Source organism: Vipera berus, assembly GCF_964194415.1.
Source record: "Vipera berus genome assembly, chromosome: 4".
NCBI lineage: Eukaryota > Metazoa > Chordata > Lepidosauria > Squamata > Viperidae > Vipera > Vipera berus.
In genome coordinates this window covers 100,342,559-100,365,475 of record NC_138206.1, presented here as the reverse complement: position 1 = coordinate 100,365,475, position 22,917 = coordinate 100,342,559, and the positions used below count along the sequence as shown (strand labels likewise).

General features: G+C 45.6%; 1 protein-coding gene across 1 annotated transcript in view; it reads right to left on the bottom strand.

The window, feature by feature from the left end:
* The window catches only part of ABCC4 (ATP binding cassette subfamily C member 4 (PEL blood group)), a 220,790-nt gene that overhangs the window by 189,361 nt on the left and 8,512 nt on the right, over positions 1–22,917 (bottom strand). The window contains exons 2-3 of the mRNA XM_081326452.1: positions 2,777–2,887; positions 1,343–1,463 (exon numbers count right to left, since the gene is read on the bottom strand). Coding sequence (XP_081182578.1) covers positions 1,343–1,463; positions 2,777–2,887 — 232 coding nt within the window. The remainder of the gene's footprint in view (positions 1–1,342; positions 1,464–2,776; positions 2,888–22,917) is intronic.

Below are 22,917 nucleotides of genomic sequence, written 5' to 3'. Positions count from 1 at the left end.
GCAGAGAATAGTGATATAGACAAGAATAAAATCAGAGAAGCACCTTGATCAAATCTATTAAAAGCCAGGATTTCACAGCACAGTGGTGGTTCTTCTTACAAAAGTTTTTAAGTTGGATTGGTACTGATGATTCTATTGCAGATCTGGAGTTAAAGTGAGAATCTGGTTTGTACTGGAATAACACAAGGAAAGTAAAATCTGAACCTGGCATTGTTCATTTGTTAGTTAGTCTCATTGTTAGTGTTATTGATGACTCTTTCTCACTGCTAAATTAACTTGGTTCCTAAAAACGTTATGCCTTCTACATATGTCAGACTGTATCAACCAGGAGGAAAAAAAACCCAGAACATTTCAGGATGGATGGATGGATGGATAGGCGGATAGACAGGTAGATAAACAGATGAGTGGGTAGACACAGCAGACAGGCATTTATCTTATTTCTTAATATTTTCTCTTTTAATGATAAATATAATGGTTTAGACCAGGGGTATGCAGCCAGCAGCCCATCAGCTATGTGTGGCTTCTGGGGTCTTCCTTTGCAGCCTATGAGGCTATTACAAAAATATAATTAATTTTATTAAAATTAATACTTAGTCAAGAAATTATGAGTTTTAGTTTTATGTGGAAAAGAAATCATTCCCTGAACTATTAATTCCCCTTTACCTCATAATTGTGACCTTTTTCATTTTTATGTAATTTGGCAAAAACTGGTAGGTTTAGATTGGCCCCAATGATTTGTGGATACAATTGTGCCCTGGGCCCTTTGAAGTTGGACACCCCTGGTTTAGATGATAAGAACATCTATATTCAGACAATCTTTCATAGACCATGGTCCTTCCCTTTATTATTTTCTTTAAAACTAGCACTGTGATAAAATGAAATATAAGAACCAGTATCAATGACTTGTTATTGGGTTTGATTATAGAATCAATTTTTTTGCTTGTTTGTTTCTTCAATCTGGGAAATGAGAGATTTTACAATCCTTACTATTAAAATGGTTTATAAGTCCGTTTGTAACAAAAAAATAAAAAGTAATCAATAAATTTATAAATATTGTCTGCAAAATTGTATTTTTCCACTGAACACACCAATCATATTTCTATGAGAAAACCAATTTAATGTAGATATAAATGTGTTATGCATCATTTTATATCTGTAAAGGGTGCTAAAAGGAAATATTGAATACATTTTCATTTTCTCCATTTTTTTTCATTTTTTTTCCTGTTGCTTAAAATTTTCTAGAAAAGTTATAACATTAGGCAGGGAGTAGGCATATTAATATAACCACCTCAAAATTTTTGCTTGCAGATTTGTTTTAATAGTACATCTCAGAATATGTTACCTCAACCAATGTAAAACAACCCAGCACTAAATAAGATTTCCAATAACAAAGTATAATTGCTTTTGTTAAATGTGGGGTTCTTGCTTCTTTTTCAGCCTTTTGTACTTCTTTATCCCAGTACCTATAAATACAAGAATTAAAATTAGATGAGAGAAGTCAGAAAGAATTCAATATATCTTAGCTGCAGGCATTTTTTATAGCTAAGCCAGGTCATAAAATAGTAACTTTACAGTGAGATACCGCCCAACGTCAATCTCCCTAAAAACCTCTTTCCAACTTTGTATTCTTAGATATGTTGGCTACGTGTCCCATAATTCAAAAAAAAAGCCCTATCTGAAGCATGTGAAGGTAAAGAAGTATAGCGTGTACAAAGTTTGTACAAAGATTTCAAGGCAAGTCCATGGTGCTTATTCATACTGATAGTAGTCATAGGAAGTGATAGCTCCTAACTAACCTTGACTGACCTTGATAAAATTTAACAGATTGCAAAAGATTATAGAGCTTACTTTGGGATATGGAAGCAATGAACAAACTGTTAAGGGAGGACTTTGTGAGAAAATTATAGGAGAGTATGAGGTAAAAAGTTCAAAGTAACCCTGCCTTGGTTTTGTCACTATAAAACAGGACAAAAAGAAATCTGGACAGGCTTCCAGCACTCCTGGAATCCCTGTCATGGTCATTTCTTGACTTTGCCTACCTGAAGAGCTGAAATAGACTCATATTTGCTTAATATTTGGAAGGATGGCCAAGGGCTGTAGATTATACTGGAAAATCTGAGGGGGGGGGGAATCAATAAACAGGTGGTGGCTCTCTACTGTTGCCACTGGAAAGAATCCAGAAGCCACACTTTGCAGGCTTTCCTTGTTATACTTTCCAGCCCAACAGAAGTCACCATGAGCCAAGTTCAACTCAAGAAGATTCTACTTTACCCAGAAATAGATAAGGCAAAGTATTTGCACCTCAATATTTTTCCTGGCATCATGTTTGGATCTAGAAAGGGCAACCCTTGCAAAGGCACAAAATTCAAGTTGTAAAATGATAATAACTTAAGGGGAAAAAAGAGGGATACAGCGTTAAGGGCACCATGATGGGTCATGTGATCACAAAGTCAATAACAGTCCATGTGGTCACCTAACAGACTTACAGGGTTAGGAGTGCATTGATATCAGCCCTTCAAGGTTGTCCAGATCAGACAGCAGATTCCACAAGAAGACTAAAACTTTACTTTATTGAGAAAGGCTACAGTAACAGAAATGCACAAGTCTTTGTTTTCCCTTCTGTCTCTCTTATACACCAGGAAGTCGAGGGTAACCAGTCTGAGTCTGCCTGCTTCTTCCTTCACATGGAATTTGGTTCTGATTACCTTTATTGACATTGGAGTATAAGGAACAAAAAGGCTGAATTATCTGTACCGAGACACTGGGGTTTACATACCATTGCAGCCTTTCCCCGAGCACCTTAGAGGAATCTTCAGTGAGTACTTTGTACATATCATCTTCTTCTAGTTTCCGTTTATGACCAATCACAAATAAAGGGTTTAGCCAGCTGTCAAAAGAAACATTAATCTCCATGTAATTATTGTAGAAAACAGCGATGCACTTTCTTTTCTTTTTCTTTCTTTCTCTTTCTTTCTTTCTCTTTCTTTCTTTCTCTTTCTTTCTTTTCCTCTCCCTCTCCCTCTCCCTCTCTCCCTCTCTCCCTTTCCTTCTCATAACCCACACCTACGTCTCTTTAAAAAGATTTAAGGTTACCGGTAATTCACCCAGTCAGAAAAATAAAAAAACACTTTTAGAGAGGATGCCCACAATAAAGCTACAATCAAATGCTTGGAGAGGGGGGATTTTAGAAGTTACAAATAAATTGGGAGGAGAAAGTTTTTTGGGAAGCTACTCTACAAATATCAGAAACGTTCATCAGAACATGAATCGTTAAGAATACATTAATAACAGTGGATGACAAACATAATATGTTGGATTTTACTGCCATGATTCCTAATACTGTAACCTTAGGAGAGCTAGTATTTTTAGATTAGCCACAGATCATTAATAATGCTACTTGTTTTGTAAACGTTTTTTTAAATATCTGCCAGGAACATCTAGCTATATATAGTTACAACAAATTAAGAGTGTCTGGGACCTGCTTGCTCTTTTTGTTCTGTTATGTTTGTGCAAAACTTTGAGAGTATGTAATGAAAATGGCTGCATCCGTGACGGGTTTGCTTGTTGCAAAAACAGCTTAATGAAGGTGCTCCACATGATTTTCAGCCTCCCAAACAGACCAGTCAGGAAACAAAACCAGCTACAGTAATTCTACTTTATTGTAAAGCCACATTATTGGAATCTTGTAAGTCTGAAAGTATAAGTCACCCACTGTCCCACCAGCCCACCGCTCACACAGCCTGGTTCCAAACAGGAACCAGGGGTTGGGGAAGCCTGCTATATTGGGTTGTGTGGTCAGGGACTTTTTGATAAAGTTGCACGGATATCCGTTTTGTCGGAATATGTTGTATAGATGCTCCATTTCCTTTTTCTGCTGTTCCGGGTTGCTGCAGTGTGTTTGGGCTTGTCTGAAGGCAGTCCTTATGCAGCTTTTCTTGTGGAAGGTTATGTTGTTGTTTTGGTAGTGGAGCACCTGCTTGGTATGGATAGTTTTTTCTGTACACTTGTGTTTCTAGTTTGCCTTTGTGGTCTCTGCTGATCAACTTACAATCAGCTCCTCAAATTGCGACTTTAATTGGGCCCGAAATTTCCATTGCTAAGTGAGACATTTACAGTAAGTGAATTTTGCCTCATTCTACGACTTGCCAGGGTTGTTAAGTGAATCACTGCAGTTGTTAAGTTAGTAAAAATGGTTGTTAAGTGAATCTGGCTACCCCATTGACTATGCTTGTCAGCAGGTTGCAAAAGGTGATCCCATGGCCCAGGGATATTGCAACCGTCATAAATATGAGTCAGTTACCAAGCATCTGAATTCTGATCCCGTGACCATGGGGCTGCTGGAGCAGTCCTAAGTGTGAAAAATAGTCAGAAGTCACTTTTTTCAGTGTCGCTGTAACTTTGAATGGTCACTAAATGAACTATTGTAAGTTGAGGACCACCTGTATTGTGTACCTGCTTCCATTATAATAAAAGTATAATCATAAATTGGATGATATGAACTACTGTGTTTCCCCGAAAGTAAGACACTGTCTTATATTATTTTTGCCTCCAAAAGAGGCATTAGGTCTTAATTTTGGAGGTGCCTTATATTTTTCGTGCTACCTGCCTCGCCTCGCAGTGGCGGCATCAACAGCCCCGTCCAGCAACCCACGTGGCTGCCAGCCCACTTCTGCTGCGGCCGCTCACGGCAGGAGGCCGCACAGCACATCATGCTGCTGCCGCCACAACGAGGCAAGGCAGGTGGGGGAGGGGGTAGAGCTGCCCCACACGCCCTGCACCCGCTTACTGGTACTTACCAGTAGTTTAGTCAGGCCTTCCAACTTCTCACGGGGAAAAAAAAACATTTTGTGAGAAGTTGAAAGATCTGACTGAACTTTTGTTAGTTCCAAAAACTCCATTTCCCTGCAGAAGAAGACATACACGCCAGAGCTGGAAAGCAGGTTAGCAAAGAAATGCTTTCAAGATGAGGGAGAAGCTGCATCGGGAGGAGTTGGCAGAGGACAAGGAGGAGGCGGCTGATCTATGGACGAAGCTTAAAGAAAGCCTCTCCAGTGACGCATAGAGGCAGCAGAGCCGGTCGCCATCACTCCCCCCTGGCTCTGAAACGACGGAGAGGGACCAGGCCTGCCCCACCCATCCCATCTACTGTAGCATGGCAGTCCGGCTTGGAAGGGGAATGAAAGGTCAAGGAATGGGCTGGTGGGGGGCCCTGAAGTACCGGTAAGCGGGTGTGGGGTGCGTGGGGTAGCTCCACCCACTCCCTCACCTGCCTCGCCTCGTTGTGGCGGCAGTGGCGCGATGTGCCACACAGCCTCCTGCCCCATTGCAGCAGCAAGGTGGGACGGAGTGGGCAGGGTCCTAACTAGGGCTCATGTTTGGGTAGTGCTTATTTTAGCCCCTCCCCCCAAAAAATCAGGGTAGGTCTTAATTTAGGGCAGGGGCTTATTTTCGGGGAAACACAGAATTATCATCAGATTCAATGCACAGACTGGTAAACAGCATTAGGCATTGAATCCTGTACCTGAACTGCTCATACCCAAACTAAGACATTTTTCAATTTTCTATCGCATTTTCATCTAGCATCTCTCAACAACCCGGAAATCATTTTAAAAAAAGAAAAAAGAGTATGCAGACCAAAATGAACTTTAGTGTCCTGATAAGTACACATTGCTTTAACCTGACATTTCTTCTCTCTACTCTTATATTTGTTCTGTTTGCTGAACCAATCTTTGCTGACCCAAGGTCAAGAAGAATGGACAATCATTACTCAAACTGCATAGTTTTTCAGTTCTCTTCCTGAATTCAAAAGCCTTTCTGAGGGCATGCCCTTTAGACTTTCAATCGCTCCTTCAAATATTACAGGCAATGAACTATGTTTGTTAGCTCATTAGTTAGCAATGTTTTAGTGCCTTCTCCTGAGCAACCCTGAAAAGAATGACATTTTAAGCATTTACCACCCCCTTCCTCCCCTTCTACTAGGTCAGGGGTCCTCAACCTTGGCAACTTTAAGACTTGTGGACTTCAACTCCCAGAATTCCTTAGCCAGCAAAGCTGGCTGAGGAATTTTGGGAGTTGAAGTCCACAAGTCTTAAAGTTGCCAAGGTTGGAGACCCCTGTACTAGGCCATTGCCTTGGGCTATGCTTCCCTAACCTGGCTGGTGCTTTTTCTTATTTCCAAGAAATAGGAGTAGAGGAAAAATAACAACACACAAAACACCTTTGAGTCTAATTCTTTTGCTTCTTCCAAGAAAAGGGTCACCACATGTACATGGCCACAAGTTTTCTGTCTTCCTTCAGCCCTACACCCAGGGCTTTTTTTCTCATAGAACGCTCAGAACGGAGTTCCGGCACCTTTTTTGGATGGAACCTTGTAGGATAGGCAAGGCGGGTTGTATGACATGTGTGAGTTCCGGCACCTTTTTCTTTTACAAAAAAAGCACTGCCTACACCAAGCATTCATGTATCTTTGTATATGGCTGAATACAATAATTACAAAAAAGAATAGGAATCCCACAGACCCAAAGAAGTCGGAGAATTAGATGCTGAAAGTACTCCCTTAGCAAGATGGGTATGTAGCTGACTGTCTAAAGTCAGGAAAAAGGTGATCCTGCATGTTTTTTTCTATACCAGCACCTTCATCCTTCTGTATATTTTCTATAATAAAAAGTACCGTATATACTTGAGTATAAGCCGAATTTTTCAGCCCACTTTTTGGGCTGAAAAATCCACTTCGGCTTATACTCCAGTGAACAAAAAAAAAAGAACTTCCACCCCCCAGTTTGGAGAGCTGCTGCTTTCGTCAAACATGGACGAAGGCAGCAGCTCTCCAAACGGGCGGCGGCAGTTTGGAGAGCTGCGCGCGCAGCTCCGCCGCCACCTCTGCAAGCCTCCGCTGAGAGAATGGGGCGCTGGAAGCTTGCCACCCATTTTCTCGGCGAAGACTTCTTTCGGGGGATCCAGCCTCTGCCGCCCCCTTCTCTCAGCTGCCCAGCTGAGAGAAGGGGGTGACAGAGGCTGGATCCCCCAAAAGAATTCTCCAGCGAGATGAGAGAACAGGGTGGCAAGCCGCCGAGAGAATGGGGCAGTGGAGCACTCCGCCGAGAGAATGGGGCGGCTTGCTGTTTTCTCGGTGCAGCACGGCAGAGGCTGGATCTCCCGAAAGACGTCTCTGCTGAGATGAGAGAACGGGGTGGCAAGCTGCCGAGAGAATGGGGCAGTGGAGCGCTCCGCCGAGAGAATGGGGCGGCTTGCTGTTTTCTCGGTGCAGCACGGCAGAGGCTGGATCTCCCGAAAGACGTCTCTGCTGAGATGAGAGAACGGGGTGGCAAGCTGCCGAGAGAATGGGGCAGTGGAGCACTCTGCTGAGAGAATGGGGTGGTGGAGGCTTGCCGCCCATTCTCTCGGCAGAGACTTCTTTCGCGAGATCCAGCCTCTGCCGTGCTGCACCGAGAGAACAGCAGGCCACCCCATTCTCTCGGCGGCTTGCCACCCCGTTCTCTCATCTCAACAGAGACGTCTTTCGGGGGATCCAGCCTCCAGCTGCTGCATTTCCCAGCCTCGGCTTATACTCGAGTCAATAACTTTTTTCAGTTTTTTGGGGTAAAATTAGGGGTCTCGGCTTATACTCGAGTCGGCTTATACTCAAGTATATACGGGTATGCTTTGGAATGCAGTGTGTAAAAATAATAATAAAAGTCTTTGTGTTTTCTGTACAGTGCACTGGAGTTATCCATTCCAACTGGGTTATCAAACATAACTTGTTTTTTAGCAACAGATCATTCACAGAACAAAATTTGTTCAAAGAACAGGTCAGATGCAAGCAAAAGATGGAAGAGATTTTAGATGCTGAAAACCTGGATAATTCAAAGAGCTAACTTCAAGCTCCTCTGCCTCCAAAATAAATTGCTTATAGTGCTGAACATTATTTATAGAGAAACATGAGAAAGAAACTTGGATCCTCTCTGAGCAACTCACTTATGGTAACTAGATCATAGGAAAGAGACTTGTTCGGTGCTACTTCCAGTCAAAGGATATTAATCACTGGCACTCCAGAATGTGATTAAGTGGGAATTAAGATTTCATTGGACTCTTGATTTGGGGGTTTTTGATTGTTTGTTTTGATAGTATTGTGCTTTTATTTCACTCACTGGACAGTTTCCTGCTAAATGGGCAGCTGTACGAATTGAACTGAACTGAACTGAGTTGAGTTGAGTTCAATTGAATAACTTTGTGTGTGGTGAAAACAAGTTACACAGCTGTTAATGAACTCTTCTAAATTTCAAGCCTGATATCAGACGGGCCTCACCAAAAAAAAAAAGATCCACAAGTGCAGAGTGTCAAACAGAGACAAGAAGAGATCAGGTTTAAAAACTTATTTTGCTGAGTCTGTCCATAATGATTCTTTCTCTGATTGTGTCACTGTGGATCGCAACCCCTTGTGAGGAAGGAAGGAGGGAGGACCAGAACAAAAGGCAGAAAGTAGGGAGAGGAATGGCAGCCTGCAGTCTCCTTTTGGAGATATAAAAATAGCCACAACTCATCAGCCACAGCCATCCTGAGGCAGAAAAATTTGGGGAAAGGGAGGAAGTAATGGGCTATTTGCATCATTCAAAAACAGCCTGTAATGTAGTGGGTCTGATGCAAGGAAGAGACGCCAGCCGGGGTACGTGTTCAGCTCTTTATTGGGGGGGGAACATGCTGAGGAACGAGGGTTACCTGGCCTCCTTAAATACCTAGCCAGGTAGGCATCCAGCCAATGGGGTTGGCCCTAGGTTTCCCGCCGAAACTAGGTTTCCCGCCAAACCCGTCCAGGCCAACACCCCCTAGTGGCTGTTGCTATGCAGATGCCTGCACTGGATACATAACACAGCCAACTTGTCATTGTTTTATTTTCAAGTACTGTATACCTCTGTGTGTGTGTTTGTGTGTGAGTGATTGTATACTATTTTTATTTTATACTGCTATTCAAAGTATATATTGTCAAGATTGCTTATTTTAATTTCTTCTTGTTGTATTGGTGTAGCACTGTAGCCTGAGCAAGCCTTTTAACATATTTTGATGTAATGCTGTCTTTCAGCCATTTTTTTTCTGTATATTCTTTTCTTAACTGTCCTAGTGTCTATTTAGATTTGGATATTTTGGATATTTGAATACCAATTCTCTCATGCTGGTTAATGAGCGCAATAAAGTTAAGTACATAAATACAGCTAGTAAATTTTATCCTGCATTACCAGAATGCGCTTAGGCTAAGATTGAGATAATATTTATCTCTGCCTGCAAACTGAAACTAGGCTGTCTCTGGCCTTGTACCAAGCTACATTTTGGGAAGCCATCCAAAGCAATTGTATTATAAGCAGAGTGAGATGGATCAGGATAATTTTCTAGAAGCAGCAGCTTCCCTAGCTCCACTCCTAAATCTTAAATCCTAAAGTAGTAAAATAAAATACATAAACTTGTTAAGGACAATATATAACTACCGGTAATTATACCAAAAGTAAAATCACAGGAGATTTTGCTTCTAAGAAAGCAAGTTTAGGATCAGTCAGTTATGAACTTCCAGATTCAGCCTGCATGACTCTATAGCCTGTGAGTCATATAAAGCAACCAATTCCTCATTTTCTTTCTGCAAGGAAATAAAAATACAGCAGGGCTGAATGTATTGATGCCAGGCATCTAGTAGGAAAGAAATTTGCATTTTGGTGGGTCATAAATTTTATCAGTCTAGAGCAGGAGTCCCCAATCCCCAGTCCGTGGACCAGTACTGGGCCATGGCATGCCAGCAACCGGGCTGCACAAACAAGCAAAGCCCAATCCGCAGGATGCAGGCAGCACACAAAACCACACCCACTCCGGTCGGCAGAAAAACCTCTTGTCATGTAACCGGTCCCTGGTGCCCAAAAGGTTGGGGACCTCTGGTCTAGAGAATATGGTCTATTTTCCTGGGGTTTGCTCAAACTGTTCTGAACCAGCCCTCTTCTCGCACCCCTAATCAAAAGAAGAGTCTGGAAAGCGTCCAAGGCTAAAAGGCTTCTGCCAAGATTTAATTACGCAGTTAACAAAAACACAAGAGCTTGTCTTCTCAAGCGGAAAAGGTTGCTTTCAGCAACCAGCCCCTCCCCAAACACTTCTTTTATAGAGAGCTCAGGGCGTGGTCTCCCTGTGCCTCCTCCCGAGGAGTCCCATAGTCTTTCTTTGTTTGTCCCTGCTCGTCTGCCTCCTGCGTCGGGCGTCCTTGAACAGGGCCAGCTGTGGGTCATCATCCTCCGCACTCTCGGGCTCACACAGCTGAGAAGAGGTCCCCGGCTGAGGGCTCTGCAAAGCCTCCAAATCATCATCATCAGCCGGTTCGTTTCCCTCCTCCCCCACATCTGAGTCCTCCGATACATCGGAGCCGGCTGTCGGACCCACAGGCTGGCCCTGAGTCACAACACTATCCCGCACCGCAGGGCCCTTCCCCCGGGTCTGCCGATCCGGATGCGGTCGGGATGGGAACTGTTCGTGAAAAGCAGTCACCAACGCAGGGGCATGAACGGCGGTCGCGTCTTCCCATGTGAAGTCCTCCGGCCCGTACCCTTTCCACTCGATCAGGTACTGGAAGCGACCTTTCAGCCAGCGGGAATCCCTGATGCTGGCGACCTCGTACTCGGGGGTGCTGCCTCCATCACGAGTTCCTGATGGTGGAGGTTCCGCCTGGCGAAGTGGACAGGCCGGTCGTTCGGGGACCAGCAAGGACCGATGGAAGACGGGGTGCACGCGCAGGGAACGTGGCAGAGTTAAACGATAGGCGACCGGGTTGATGACGGCCTCGACTGGGAACGGTCCAAGGTAACGGTGGTCCAGCTTCCTCGCCGGCCGAGTGGATGGCAGGTTCCTGGTGGACAGCCAGACCCGATCCCCCACCGATAGTGGAGGCGTATCCCTTCTCGACCGATCGGCGAACCTCTTGTAGTCGGCCTTGGCCTTCTCCAGCTGCCGTCGCACCAACCGATGGATTGCCTGTAACTCCGCCATGAATTCGTTCGCTGCCGGCTCCGGTGAGTCCACGGGAGAAAGGGGGAAAAACCGGGGGTGATAACCCACGTTGGCCAAGAACGGTGTCATCTGCGTGGAGGTGTGCTGCGAGTTGTTAAAGGCAAACTCGGCTATGGCCAAGTAGTCCACCCAATTGTCCTGCTGCAGGTTAACGTAGCAGCGCAGATACTGCTCTAAAATGCCGATGACCTTCTCGGTACCCCCGTCGGTCTGAGGATGATGCGCGGACGAGAGGCAAACCTTAATGTCCAACGCCCGCATCAACTCCTGCCAGAAGCGGGCTGTAAACTGGGCCCCCCTATCGGAGACGACTCTATCGGGAAGGCCGTGCAGCCGGAACACCTGTTGGATGAACATGCGACTAGTGGCGCGAGCTGACGGTAAGCCGCGACAGGGGATGAAGTGCGCCATCTTGGTCAACATGTCCACCACCACAAACACTGTCGTGAAGCCGGAGGATGGGGGTAGATCCGTCAGAAAGTCCATGGACACAGCCCCCCAGGGTCTCTTGGGCGTTGGCAAAGGCTGCAGTAAACCAGGCGGGGCCCCTGTCGCTGACTTGGCCTGCCTGCATGGGACGCAGGAGGTGACATAAGACTGGACATCGTGTCGGACTCGGGGCCACCAGAAGGTACGGGAGACCAGGTTCAGAGTCTTGAACAGGCCAAAATGCCCCGCAGCCGGGTTATCATGACATTGGCTGAGGACGAGTCCCCTGAGTGGCCCTCCTGGAACATAGAGCCGGTCACGATAATACAGGAGTCCATCCGTGACCGACCAAGGCGAATCTGGCCCCACCTCTTCCTTCCGCTGAGCCACCCACGCCTCCTGCTGCTGCGCCTCCCGGATCCGAGCCCGTATATCCACCGGCTCCCGCACCGCAGCAAAAGACTCGACGGGGATCACTGTCCTGGGCGGAAGCTTGTCTTCCACTCGGGTGTACTCGGGCTTCCTGGACAGAGCGTCCGCTCTCTGGTTGTGCCCGCTTGGTATGTACCGCACCCGGAAGTCAAACCTCGCAAAGAAGAGGGACCACCGGATCTGGCGTTGGTTCAAATTCCGAGCGGTCTGCAGGCTTTCCAGATTCTTGTGGTCCGTCCGGACCTCGATTTGATGCCGCGCCCCCTCCAGATGATGCCTCCAAGCCTCGAACGCCGCCTTAATGGCCAGCAGCTCCTTCTCCCAGATGGTATAGTTGCGCTCCGAGGGGTTCAATTTCCGAGAGTGATACGCGCAAGGGAAAAGGGTACCGCTGGGCGTCGTTGCCTGGAGTAACACGGCCCCAATGGCAATGTCGGAGGCGTCCGCCTCCACGACAAACGGCCGTTGCGGGTCAGGATGCTTCAAGATGGGCTCCTTCATGAAGGCGTCCTTCAAAGCTTGGAACGCCTGTTGTTCTGGGGCGTTCCACTGGAACCGAGTCTTCTTCTGCAGGAGCCGGGTGAGGGGGGCTGTCAAGGCAGCAAAGCCAGGGATGAATGTCCGATAGTAGTTGGCAAATCCAAGAAGTCGCTGAACATCCTTCACGCGACGCGGGGGTTGCCAACTCTGCAACGACTCAACTTTACTTGGATCCATGGCGATGCCCTCAGGAGAAATGCGGTGGCCCAAGAAATCAATGGTCACCTGGTAGAACTGGCACTTCTCCAACTTGGCAAACAGCCGATGTTTCCGGAGGCGCTGCAGGACCTGACGGAGATGCTGATGATGCACTTCACGCGACGGGGAGTAAATCAGGATGTCGTCCAGGTAAATCACAACAAACTGGTCCAACAGATCCCGAAAGATGTCGTTCATAAAATGCTGAAACACAGCGGGGGCGTTGGTCAGGCCAAACGGCATCACCGTGTACTCGAAATGTCCATAGCGAGTACCAAACGCCGTCTTCCACTCATCACCCGGCCGAACCCTGACGAGGTTGTAAGCTCCACGCAGGTCCAGTTTCGTGAAGATCTTAGCCTCCCGGAGTCGGTCCAAGAGCTCGGGGATGAGGGGCAGCGGGTAGCGGTTACGCACCGTGATGGCATTGAGTTTCCGGTAGTCACAGCAAAGCCGTAACTCGCCCGACTTCTTTTTGACGAAGAGCACGGGCGCAGACACTGGCGAGGACGAGGGCCGGATGAATCCACGAGCCAAGTTCTTTGTCAGGAAGTCCCGCAATGCAGCCAACTCGGGCTCCGACATGGAGTACAAATGCCCCACTGGGAGAGGCGCATCAGGGACTAGGTCAATGGAGCAGTCGTAGGGCCTGTGCGGGGGTAATTGGTCCGCCTCTGACTCGCTGAACACGTCAGCAAAGTCGGACAGTTCGGGAGGCAAGGAAACCCCTGGGGAACCCTCCACCTGGCCGGCACAGATATGGCGGGTGTGGTCCACGCACTGCAAACTTGGGAAGGTGACCAAGTTCTGAGACCAATAGATCTGTGGATCATGCGCCCGGAGCCACGCCAGTCCCAAGACCACGGGGAAGTGCAGATCCGAAGTGACGTAAAACTGAATGGCCTCCACATGGGTACTGATGGCCATACACACGGGTTGCGTGGCGGCCGTGATAGGCCCGGACAGGAGCACTCGACCATCGATGGTCTCCACAAGCATGGGCGGATCCACCGGACACTGGGGAACAGCCCATTTGGCCACGAAGGCCGAGTCCATAAAGTTAGTGGTAGCCCCAGAGTCAATTAAGGCATGGACCGGAATCCCCTCTGGCTTGCCAGGAAGGATCAGTCGTGCCTCCAAAATCAAATGCCGTGGAGGTTCACAGGCACCGTCGGAACGGCGTCGCTCGGCGTGATCGTTGTGGGTCGCCCGATCTTTCACACCGTCTAGATCGGGCTCGGGCCGTTTCCCGATAGCAAAGCAGGGGACTTTCTCGGGGCAGGCTTGGTCACTGACGCCCGCTGACGCTTCTTCGGGCAAGAAGCAGCCAAATGTCCAGGGTCCCCACAGTAAAAACACAACCCCTCCGATCGTCGTCTGTCCATTTCCGTCACCGATAGACGGGACCTGGCGGCACCCAGCTCCATTGGCTCCTCCCTCTGGACTGGGGGCTCACGCACAACAGGGGCGGCAGGGGTCTGTGGGGTGGCATGGCGACTCTTACGCTGCTGCAGCCGGGCATCGATCCGCAGACAAAGATGGATCAGCCCATTCAGGTCTGAGGGAATGTCCACGCGGGCCAGCTCATCCAACATCTCCTCTGACAAGCCATCCTGAAAGGCATCCACGAGCGCAGCCTCATTCCAGGCGGAATCCTGGCTAAGCAGCCGGAAATCGCTGATATAGGCCTGTAGGGGGCGCTGACCCTGCCTCAAAGCTTTCAGACGTCGGGTGGCGGTCTGCGCCTTAATCGGGTCCTCGTACATGAGGCGCATATGGTCACAAAACCCCCCAAAGTTATCCAACAAAGGGCTAGGCTGTGCCAACAGAGGCGTGCCCCAACGAGCTGCATCTCCCGACAGAAGGCTCAACACGAATCCCACCTTATCTCGGTCAGTGGGGAAATCAGCTGCTCTCACGCTGATATAAAGCTGGCATTGTCCCAGGAAGGCAGGAAACAGTTCTGGTTTACCAGCAAATTTATCCGGCATAGCTATCTGACATTTCCTCCTGGGTGGGGGGGCAGCATGTACCTGAGCCTGCAGTTGTGCCACCTGAGTGGCCAGCAAGGTGAGTTGCTGGTTGAGCTGGGCATTCTTGGCAAGAAGCTGCTCCATCGTAGTATTAAGGGGTGGGTGCTGAAAGCAAACTGTTCTGAACCAGCCCTCTTCTCGCACCCCTAATCAAAAGAAGAGTCTGGAAAGCGTCCAAGGCTAAAAGGCTTCTGCCAAGATTTAATTACGCAGTTAACAAAAACACAAGAGCTTGTCTTCTCAAGCGGAAAAGGTTGCTTTCAGCAACCAGCCCCTCCCCAAACACTTCTTTTATAGAGAGCTCAGGGCGTGGTCTCCCTGTGCCTCCTCCCGAGGAGTCCCATAGTCTTTCTTTGTTTGTCCCTGCTCGTCTGCCTCCTGCGTCGGGCGTCCTTGAACAGGGCCAGCTGTGGGTCATCATCCTCCGCACTCTCGGGCTCACACAGCTGAGAAGAGGTCCCCGGCTGAGGGCTCTGCAAAGCCTCCAAATCATCATCATCAGCCGGTTCGTTTCCCTCCTCCCCCACATCTGAGTCCTCCGATACATCGGAGCCGGCTGTCGGACCCACAGGCTGGCCCTGAGTCACAACACAAACTCTGTCAATCCCAGGATAGAATATTTCCATTCCCAGATCGCCCCACCCCCCCAAAAAAAGATCCTAAAGTTGTAAGATATGAGAATATCTGTACAAAGAATTTTCTGCCTCCCCCCCCCCTTGAAGAATTTTTTATTTTCTCCAAGAGGACAAAATTGGAACTACCTGTAGAAAAGCAAAGGATATAATAAACAATACTGTTTCCACCTGCCCCCGCATCACTTTGGGGTACTGTATACATTACTTGATAAAATAGAGAAAATAGTTAATAAAAAGGAATTAGTATAAAATGCCAATGGCTGCACCCAACACGTCCTCTTTAATGCCTGGATGTCTCTGAAGATTATCCATTCTTCAGCTGAACAATTTAACCATTTTCCCAACATGCTTTCTTGCCTCATACTGTATATAAGAGTGTTAAGCAAGGTTTTAAGTCCCTATCCTCTAAAGCCGTGGTGGCGAACCTATGGCACGCATACCACAGGTGGCACACAGAGCCCCCTCTGTGGGCACGCGCGCCTTCGCCCCCGTCCTAGGCTTTCAGCCGGGTTTTATAAAACCTTTTCGCTTTAGGCCTCCGCCGCTGTGTGCAAAAAAAAACACGTTCAATCAATCAATCAATTTCAACTTCTCTTGGGGAAAAAAAGATCTCACAAAGTTGGAATTGATTGAACTTTTTAGTCCCACCCGGTCTGCTGTTACCACCGCATCCACACCCACCCAATGGGCCACGCCCACTCAATTGGGCACATCCACCCAATTGGGCACACCCACCCAATGGACCATGCCCACCCGGTACCCTATGATACAGAAGTGAGTTTTGGGTTGCAGTTTGGGCACTCGGTCTCTAAAAGATTCACCTTCACTAGATGCAAACAACCAGCACCACTCATAAATAGCTAAAGCATACAACTCCATAGTTCTCACAAGAATCTCCCCAGATGTTTGTGTTCCTCTGGGAACAAGCAGGTAAGATGTTGTGGAGGGGGAGAGGGGCTTAGGACGGTGCAAGGACCTGGCTAGCATTTTCCCAACAAAAATTCAAGGATCCCCCCCCCTTAATCTGGGTGTCCCTGTTCATAATTGGACAAAGCCATTAGTCTTTTTTTTACATGTTTTGCTGTGCTGTTTCTTGTACTATGTCACATTTGGTGCTCTGAATTAATATTCCTCCGTTATGTTACCACATGATGGCCCAAAATGGAGATTATGCAGATCAATTTATCAAAGTTTCTACTGAAGTTGCTAATTTCTGCTCAATTGCAAATATTGTTAAAAAGAGCTAGGTCTAGACTCTCATAATTGCAATTTGAGCAGCCCATAGGGTTTGTAATTAATTAGTGCTTGGTTACCTGTAATGGACCTAGAAAGTTGATGTTAGTTTCTCATTTGTTTTTGTTTGTTTGTTTTGTTTTAAGTTTTATCATGTTTTGTTTTGGCCTGACTACAAATTTAATAAATAGTAATAAATAAAGTTGATCATTGAAATTGTTCCCGCCGCACGAAAGGAGAAGCAATCTGAAGAATAGAGAGTGATCTTCTGATGGGCCCAGACACACTAAAGCCAATCAAATGCCCATGCTCCAGAGTTTCCCAATGTTTCCGGCTTTGTGGACTAACCGGGGTGGGGGGAGAGCGGGGAGGAAAGAAGGAGAGAAAATAGTTTACCCAAGCGACAAGCGTGAATGCACACACACAGCTCTAGTTACACAAGTGGCCTGCATGCAAATGGAGCACACTTTCACACGCTCGCCCACTGCTTACACAAGTGAGGATGCATGCACAGGTTGGGGACCTTTGTCATAGTCAGCCTGTCACTGCTTCCACTATTCTCTAATGATTCATTAAGGATCTATGGACTAGGGAACTCCCTATTTCAGTGACAAGATCTCAGCTGCATTGTTGACTACTGTACGTTATTTCATAATGTTCTATGGTTCCATATGGATCCTCTTCCCAATTTCAGGCACACAACCATTATTTGAATTTGCAATGACTAAATAAAGTAAAATCTGAATGATCTGTCCTTGTCTGAAAGTATTTAGGGTTTCACTTAGCCAGAGTTAATAAAATGGTTGCATGCCTCAAGGTATTGTGCAACACTTCAAACATTTTAAAGTGTTATATAAACTCTTCAGGAAAAAAGCTATTATTTGGAGTGTATTCAATCTCCAGAATTATTCCAATTCAGACTATGTGACTTATTTACATTTTCAGGCTAAGCCTAAGAACAATTCAGTCAGAGATCAGTTCTTGATTTGCTTTCACATAGCAGACAGAATTTTGCCAGATTAAACCCTTACTACTCCCTGCTTGATGGATATACTAGGGAGTGGCTATCCTTACTCTCTGTCTGGAATGGGACAATTCACCGCAGCTGTTATGTATTAGGCTTTTTAGGAACACCTAAAGCACTTGTATAAGAGTCACCACCAGGAGGCGTTGAACTGTAACTGTTTTGACGGGAAGCAGTTTCGGCGGAAAACAGAGGTTCAATCCGATTGTTTGGCTGCGTACCTGGCCAGGTACTGGCCAGGTATATAAGGAGTGCAGGTAGCCCCTATTCCCTAGTACAGTCACTTCCACCAAATAAAGAGCTGTTATGTTGTACTCATCGGCCTGGCATCCTTCCTGCTCTCCAGAACCCACTACACAACAGCAGCCATCTCACTATGGCCATCTTACCACACCCAACTCAATGTGGCCATCTTGATGCAGCCAACTCAACTGCAGGAAAACTCGCCGTAGTCAACTCGCCTTGGGACAACTCGCCACAGAAAATTCAATGCGGATTAACTCAATAAATGTTATCTGCCATTGTTTCTATGACATAATTTCTACCTTTGACAATGGAAATACTGTCAAAGAAACAGTAGCAGATAACATTTATCACATTGAGTTATCCCACATGGAATTTTCTGTGGTAAGTTGTCCCATGGCAAGTTGGCCACAGAGAATTGCCCCAGGGTAAGTTGGCCGTGGTGAGATGGCCCCTACACCCATGCTGCTACTTTTCCCCTTCTCCTTTCTGGAATGTGCTTCCTTATTTCTGGGAAACTGCCATTTCACTACTGTCCATCACCCCAGCACCCCCTCCAGGGACACCATCTCTGACACTCGGCAAATACAGATCTCAAAAAAGAATAAATTCTGCAAATAAAAAGGTATAAAAGTGTATGTGTATGGCAGAAATCAGTATTTTAAATGATGTGTATACAAAAGGTTTTCTCATTCGACACATGGCTATTCTTGAAAATACAGTATATCGTGTTCAGTTCTTAGAGGCAGTGAGCCAAACAGAGACTGCAATATATTCTTGTGACTTTCATTAAAAAGCTTCAAAAATGAGGGATGGGTGGAAATTAAGCTACTTATTATTTTCAAAAGTGACATAAATGAAGGCTACTGCTAAGCTTGTAAGCCGCCCTGAGTCTTCGGAGAAGGGCGGGATATAAATGGAATTAAAATAAAATAAAATAAAATAAATAAAAAAATAAATTAAGTATGAAAATTTCAGTTTGCATCATTTCTAAACCAGTGTCAGTTGATAGGTCACAACTACATTGTTCTACAATCTACAATCATTTCAAGGGGATTTTTCCTTTAATCATCTCTCTCATATATTACGCATGTTAACTTGATTTATTGCTCAGAGAGCTTTCCCCAATGAATTACCCAAGAATTATTCCAGCAGCCATTTCCAGAAATGTATGCATGACCACACACACATTAAAATCCACCTCTCTCACCCAAGCAGACGATCTGTGTTCTTAGCATTTTTTCTAAGACAGGTAAAGAAGAAGAACAAAATGGAGGTCAATGTAGATGACACCAATATTGCAAGCTGCACCATCAGCCTTTAGTTAAAATTTAAGGGGGAAGATCTGTGATGGCTTCTGAGATAGAACACATTTTCCATTGGCTCAAGGGCTATTCAAAGACTATATTCAAAAGTGGGTTGATTTAAGGTACTTCCAGTCAAAATCCTAACTTTCCCCAAACGCTTTAAGGCAGGGCTGAATATTTGAGGACCTGCCCATTCTGAGGACCAAGTATGGCTCTCGGCTCATGCCTTGGCATGCTGAAGAGCTTTGGAAACTGAAAAAAAAATGCATATGCCTGGGGGGGGACACTTTTGGCACTCTGATTTATGAGCCATTCCACTCTGTGATCTTCCCTTACCCTCAACACATCACCCAAATTAACTTACGCATTGTTTTCTCTGTTTTCTCTACCTATTCTAAGATATGCCAGCGAAACAGGGACACTAACCTCACAATCGATACAAAAGTCTCGAATGGCGCAAAGAGCCATGGAAAGATGCATGCTGAGCACCACATGACAAGACAGAAAGACCTGCACATGGATTAGAGAACAAACGAAAGCATACAAAATCATCAAGAGAGTAAAAGAACTGAAATGGAAATGGGCTGGTCACCTAGCAAGAAGAACTGATGGCAGGTGGACCAAGGCAGTCCTAGAATGGGTCCCACTTGATAAAAAGCATCCACAAAAGAGACCTAAAACAAGATGATGACATCAGCAAGTATTGCAGGCCCAACCGGCAAAGGAAAGCTCAAGACAGTATTGGTTGGAAACACGTGGAAGAGGCCTCATCCTGCTGTGGATAGACGATGGCTAGGATGATGATGATGATGATGATGATGATAACAATGTTATTGTTGATGATGATGGTGGTGGTGGTTTTTTCTAAACCATAGAGTCTGCCATTCCAGTTCCGCTCCAGCCCAATTCCCATGGTCCCCTTCCAGCCAAGGCCTTGCTCTGAAAGACTCCATAGAGCCGTGGTGACGAACCTATGGCACGTGTGCCACAGGTGGCATTCAGAGCCCTCTCTGTGGGCACGCGCGCTGTCGCCCCAGTCCTAGGCCTTCAGCTGGATTTTATAAAACCTTTTCGCTTTAGGCCTTTGCCGCCTGTGCAAAAAAGGTTCAATCACTCAATCAATTTCAACTTATCTTGGGGGGAAAAAAGATCTCACAAAGTTGGAATTGATTGATTGAACTTTTTAGTCCCACCCAGTCTGCCATTACCACTGCAGCCACGCCCATCCAAATGGCCACGCCCACCAGGCACCCAAAGATACATAAGTGAGTTTTGGGTTGCAGTTTGGGCACTTGGTCTCTAAAAGGTTCGCCATCACTGCCACCGAGGAAGCAATGTTGCCCTGAGATTCTTTTCATAATGAAATAGTGGGAATTCCCTTTTTTTTTTTTTTTGCAACAAGGTTGGCAGGAAAGCAGCCTGAAGGACATGCTGGAACATTTAACAGCCTCGGTGCCTCTTTCTGGAGGATCCCTTTGGAGTGGGGGGGGGTCATCAAAGCTGCCACTTTTTGTACATCTGGCCACCACCACGTTCTGAGGAGCATTGCATATTGACAGGGAAAGAACACATAAGGTTCTATGCTCCACCCAAGAATATTCTGTATATTCTGCCTCCCCTCTGTCCCATTCTAGGTCACTCACAGCACCAACTAAAAAGCCACAAATAGAAAAAACAAACAACCAAGAACAACTGCCATCTTTTTGCATCAATGTCCTAGATTCTTAACAGTTGGACATTTATTACCAGTAGTACAGGTAGTCCTCGACTTGCAACAGTTCATTTAATGACTATTCAACGTTACAATGGCACTGAAAAAAGCGAATTATGACCGCTTTTCACAGTTACGACTTTTGCAGCATCCCCCTAATCATGGGATCAAAATTTAGATGCTTGGCAACTGGTTCATATTTATGACCGTTGCTGTCTCCCAAGGCCATGTGGTCCCCTTTCGCGACCTTCTGACAAGCAAAGCCAATAAGGGAAGCCAGATTCACTTAATAACCGGGTTACTAACTGGACAGTCCCTTGCCTGAAAGGGTATAGGGTCTCCTGACTGAGCAGGGGGTTGGACTAGAAGACCTCCACGGTCTCTTCCAGCTCTATTCTGATTGATAATTGCAGCTGTTAATCACTTAACAGCTATAGCAAGAAAGGTCGTAAAATGGGGCGAAATCACTTAAGAAATGTCTCACTTAACAACAGAAATTTTGGGCTCCATTGTGCTCGTACGTCAAGGACTACCTGTACTTGTTTGATATGATATGGCAATTTCTGTAAGCTGGACAAACAGAACATCTGGAATTTGCAATGGTAGTAAATAGTGGCAAATGTCTGGATTTATTATTTTCTTTACCAAGCTTGTCCCTAGACTCACGCACAAGAAGGGCAAGAGGGGCATCAGCAATCCTGGCCTATGCATATTTGATGTTACTACAGTTCTCCCTCCTCGCCTGCCAGTAGGGGAAAGCAGTGTTGGAAACCTACATTGAAGAATCAAATAAAATATTTTTAGACTAGCAGAAATACATAAATTGCACTTCTTTAAAACAGAACAGAAATGTGAAGAGATAGTTTTACTCGTTTCTTGGGGCTGAACTACAATGCATCTGTCCAGGGAGTATTAAAGTCTGCTCTAAAGCCCAAATTGATGCATGGAAGATAAGAACACAAGGAAAATGTTTGCTTCTTTTAAATACCGGTATGTAAACATTTACTTTGCCTTTAAAGACTTCAGTTCAGCTTACAATGTAACACTTACAACTGAATGCCAAAATAAAACTCATAACATCATAAATTAGCTCAACCAAGTTTTAGGATAAAGAGTTGCTTGTTTAAGAATAAATCCGTTAAAATTGAATAAAGCTTGCAAAAACAAAAATGCCCAGCAAATCCATTTGTTCGGTTTACTGAAGTTATCATATTATATCAAACAAATATTACTCAGTGGTGCGATTCAAATATGTGAATAACCGATTCTCTGTGTGGATGCCGCTTCCAGAAGTCTATTCTGGGCCTGGGCAACAAAAAATTAGCTACCAGTTCTACCGATCTGGTGCGAACTGGCTGAATCCCACCACTGGTATTACAAACACAAGAGTTCAGTGACACTTACAGAAGATACAAGCATATATAAGAGTCAAACAGTTCGAGGAGGCCAAGATAAACTTAGCCTATTATACATTGTACAAGGTTTTCATGGTGGAGCACTCTCAGCAAATCCTTCTTAAAATCTTTGCATTCACTAAACCAGCTCTTTAGATACTACTGCTAAAATTTAACTATAAATAAGGACTAAATATTATAGATACTCATTTCTATTAAAATAAGCCATAAAATATTAATGACTGTATGCTATGTAGTTTGCCCTTCTAAACAATTCATATATTTGGGGACAAGTGAACTTTTCTACTAGTTGTTGTTATTTCCTGGAGTAAATTCAGTGAGACCCATAGATACAGTATATAGAATGTTTGCCCTGTAAGAAAGATTTGGTTGGCAATAATTTTTACCTGCATTTGAATTAGTTGTTTAGCTCGGCAATTTTCTTTCTGGTGCAATACCATTTATAAATTTCCTTTATAAAATTCTATTCACTTAACAGTGAAATAAACAGTATGTTTTTGTTGTTGTTGTTGTTAGCTGCGAAGTCGTGTCCGACCCATCGCAACCCCATGGACAATATTCCTCCAGACCTTCCTGTCCTCTACCATCTTCTGGAGTCCGTTTAAGCTCATGCCTACTGCTTCAGTGACTCCATCCAGCCACCTCATTCTCTGTCATCCCCTTCTTCTCTTGCCCTCAATCTTTCC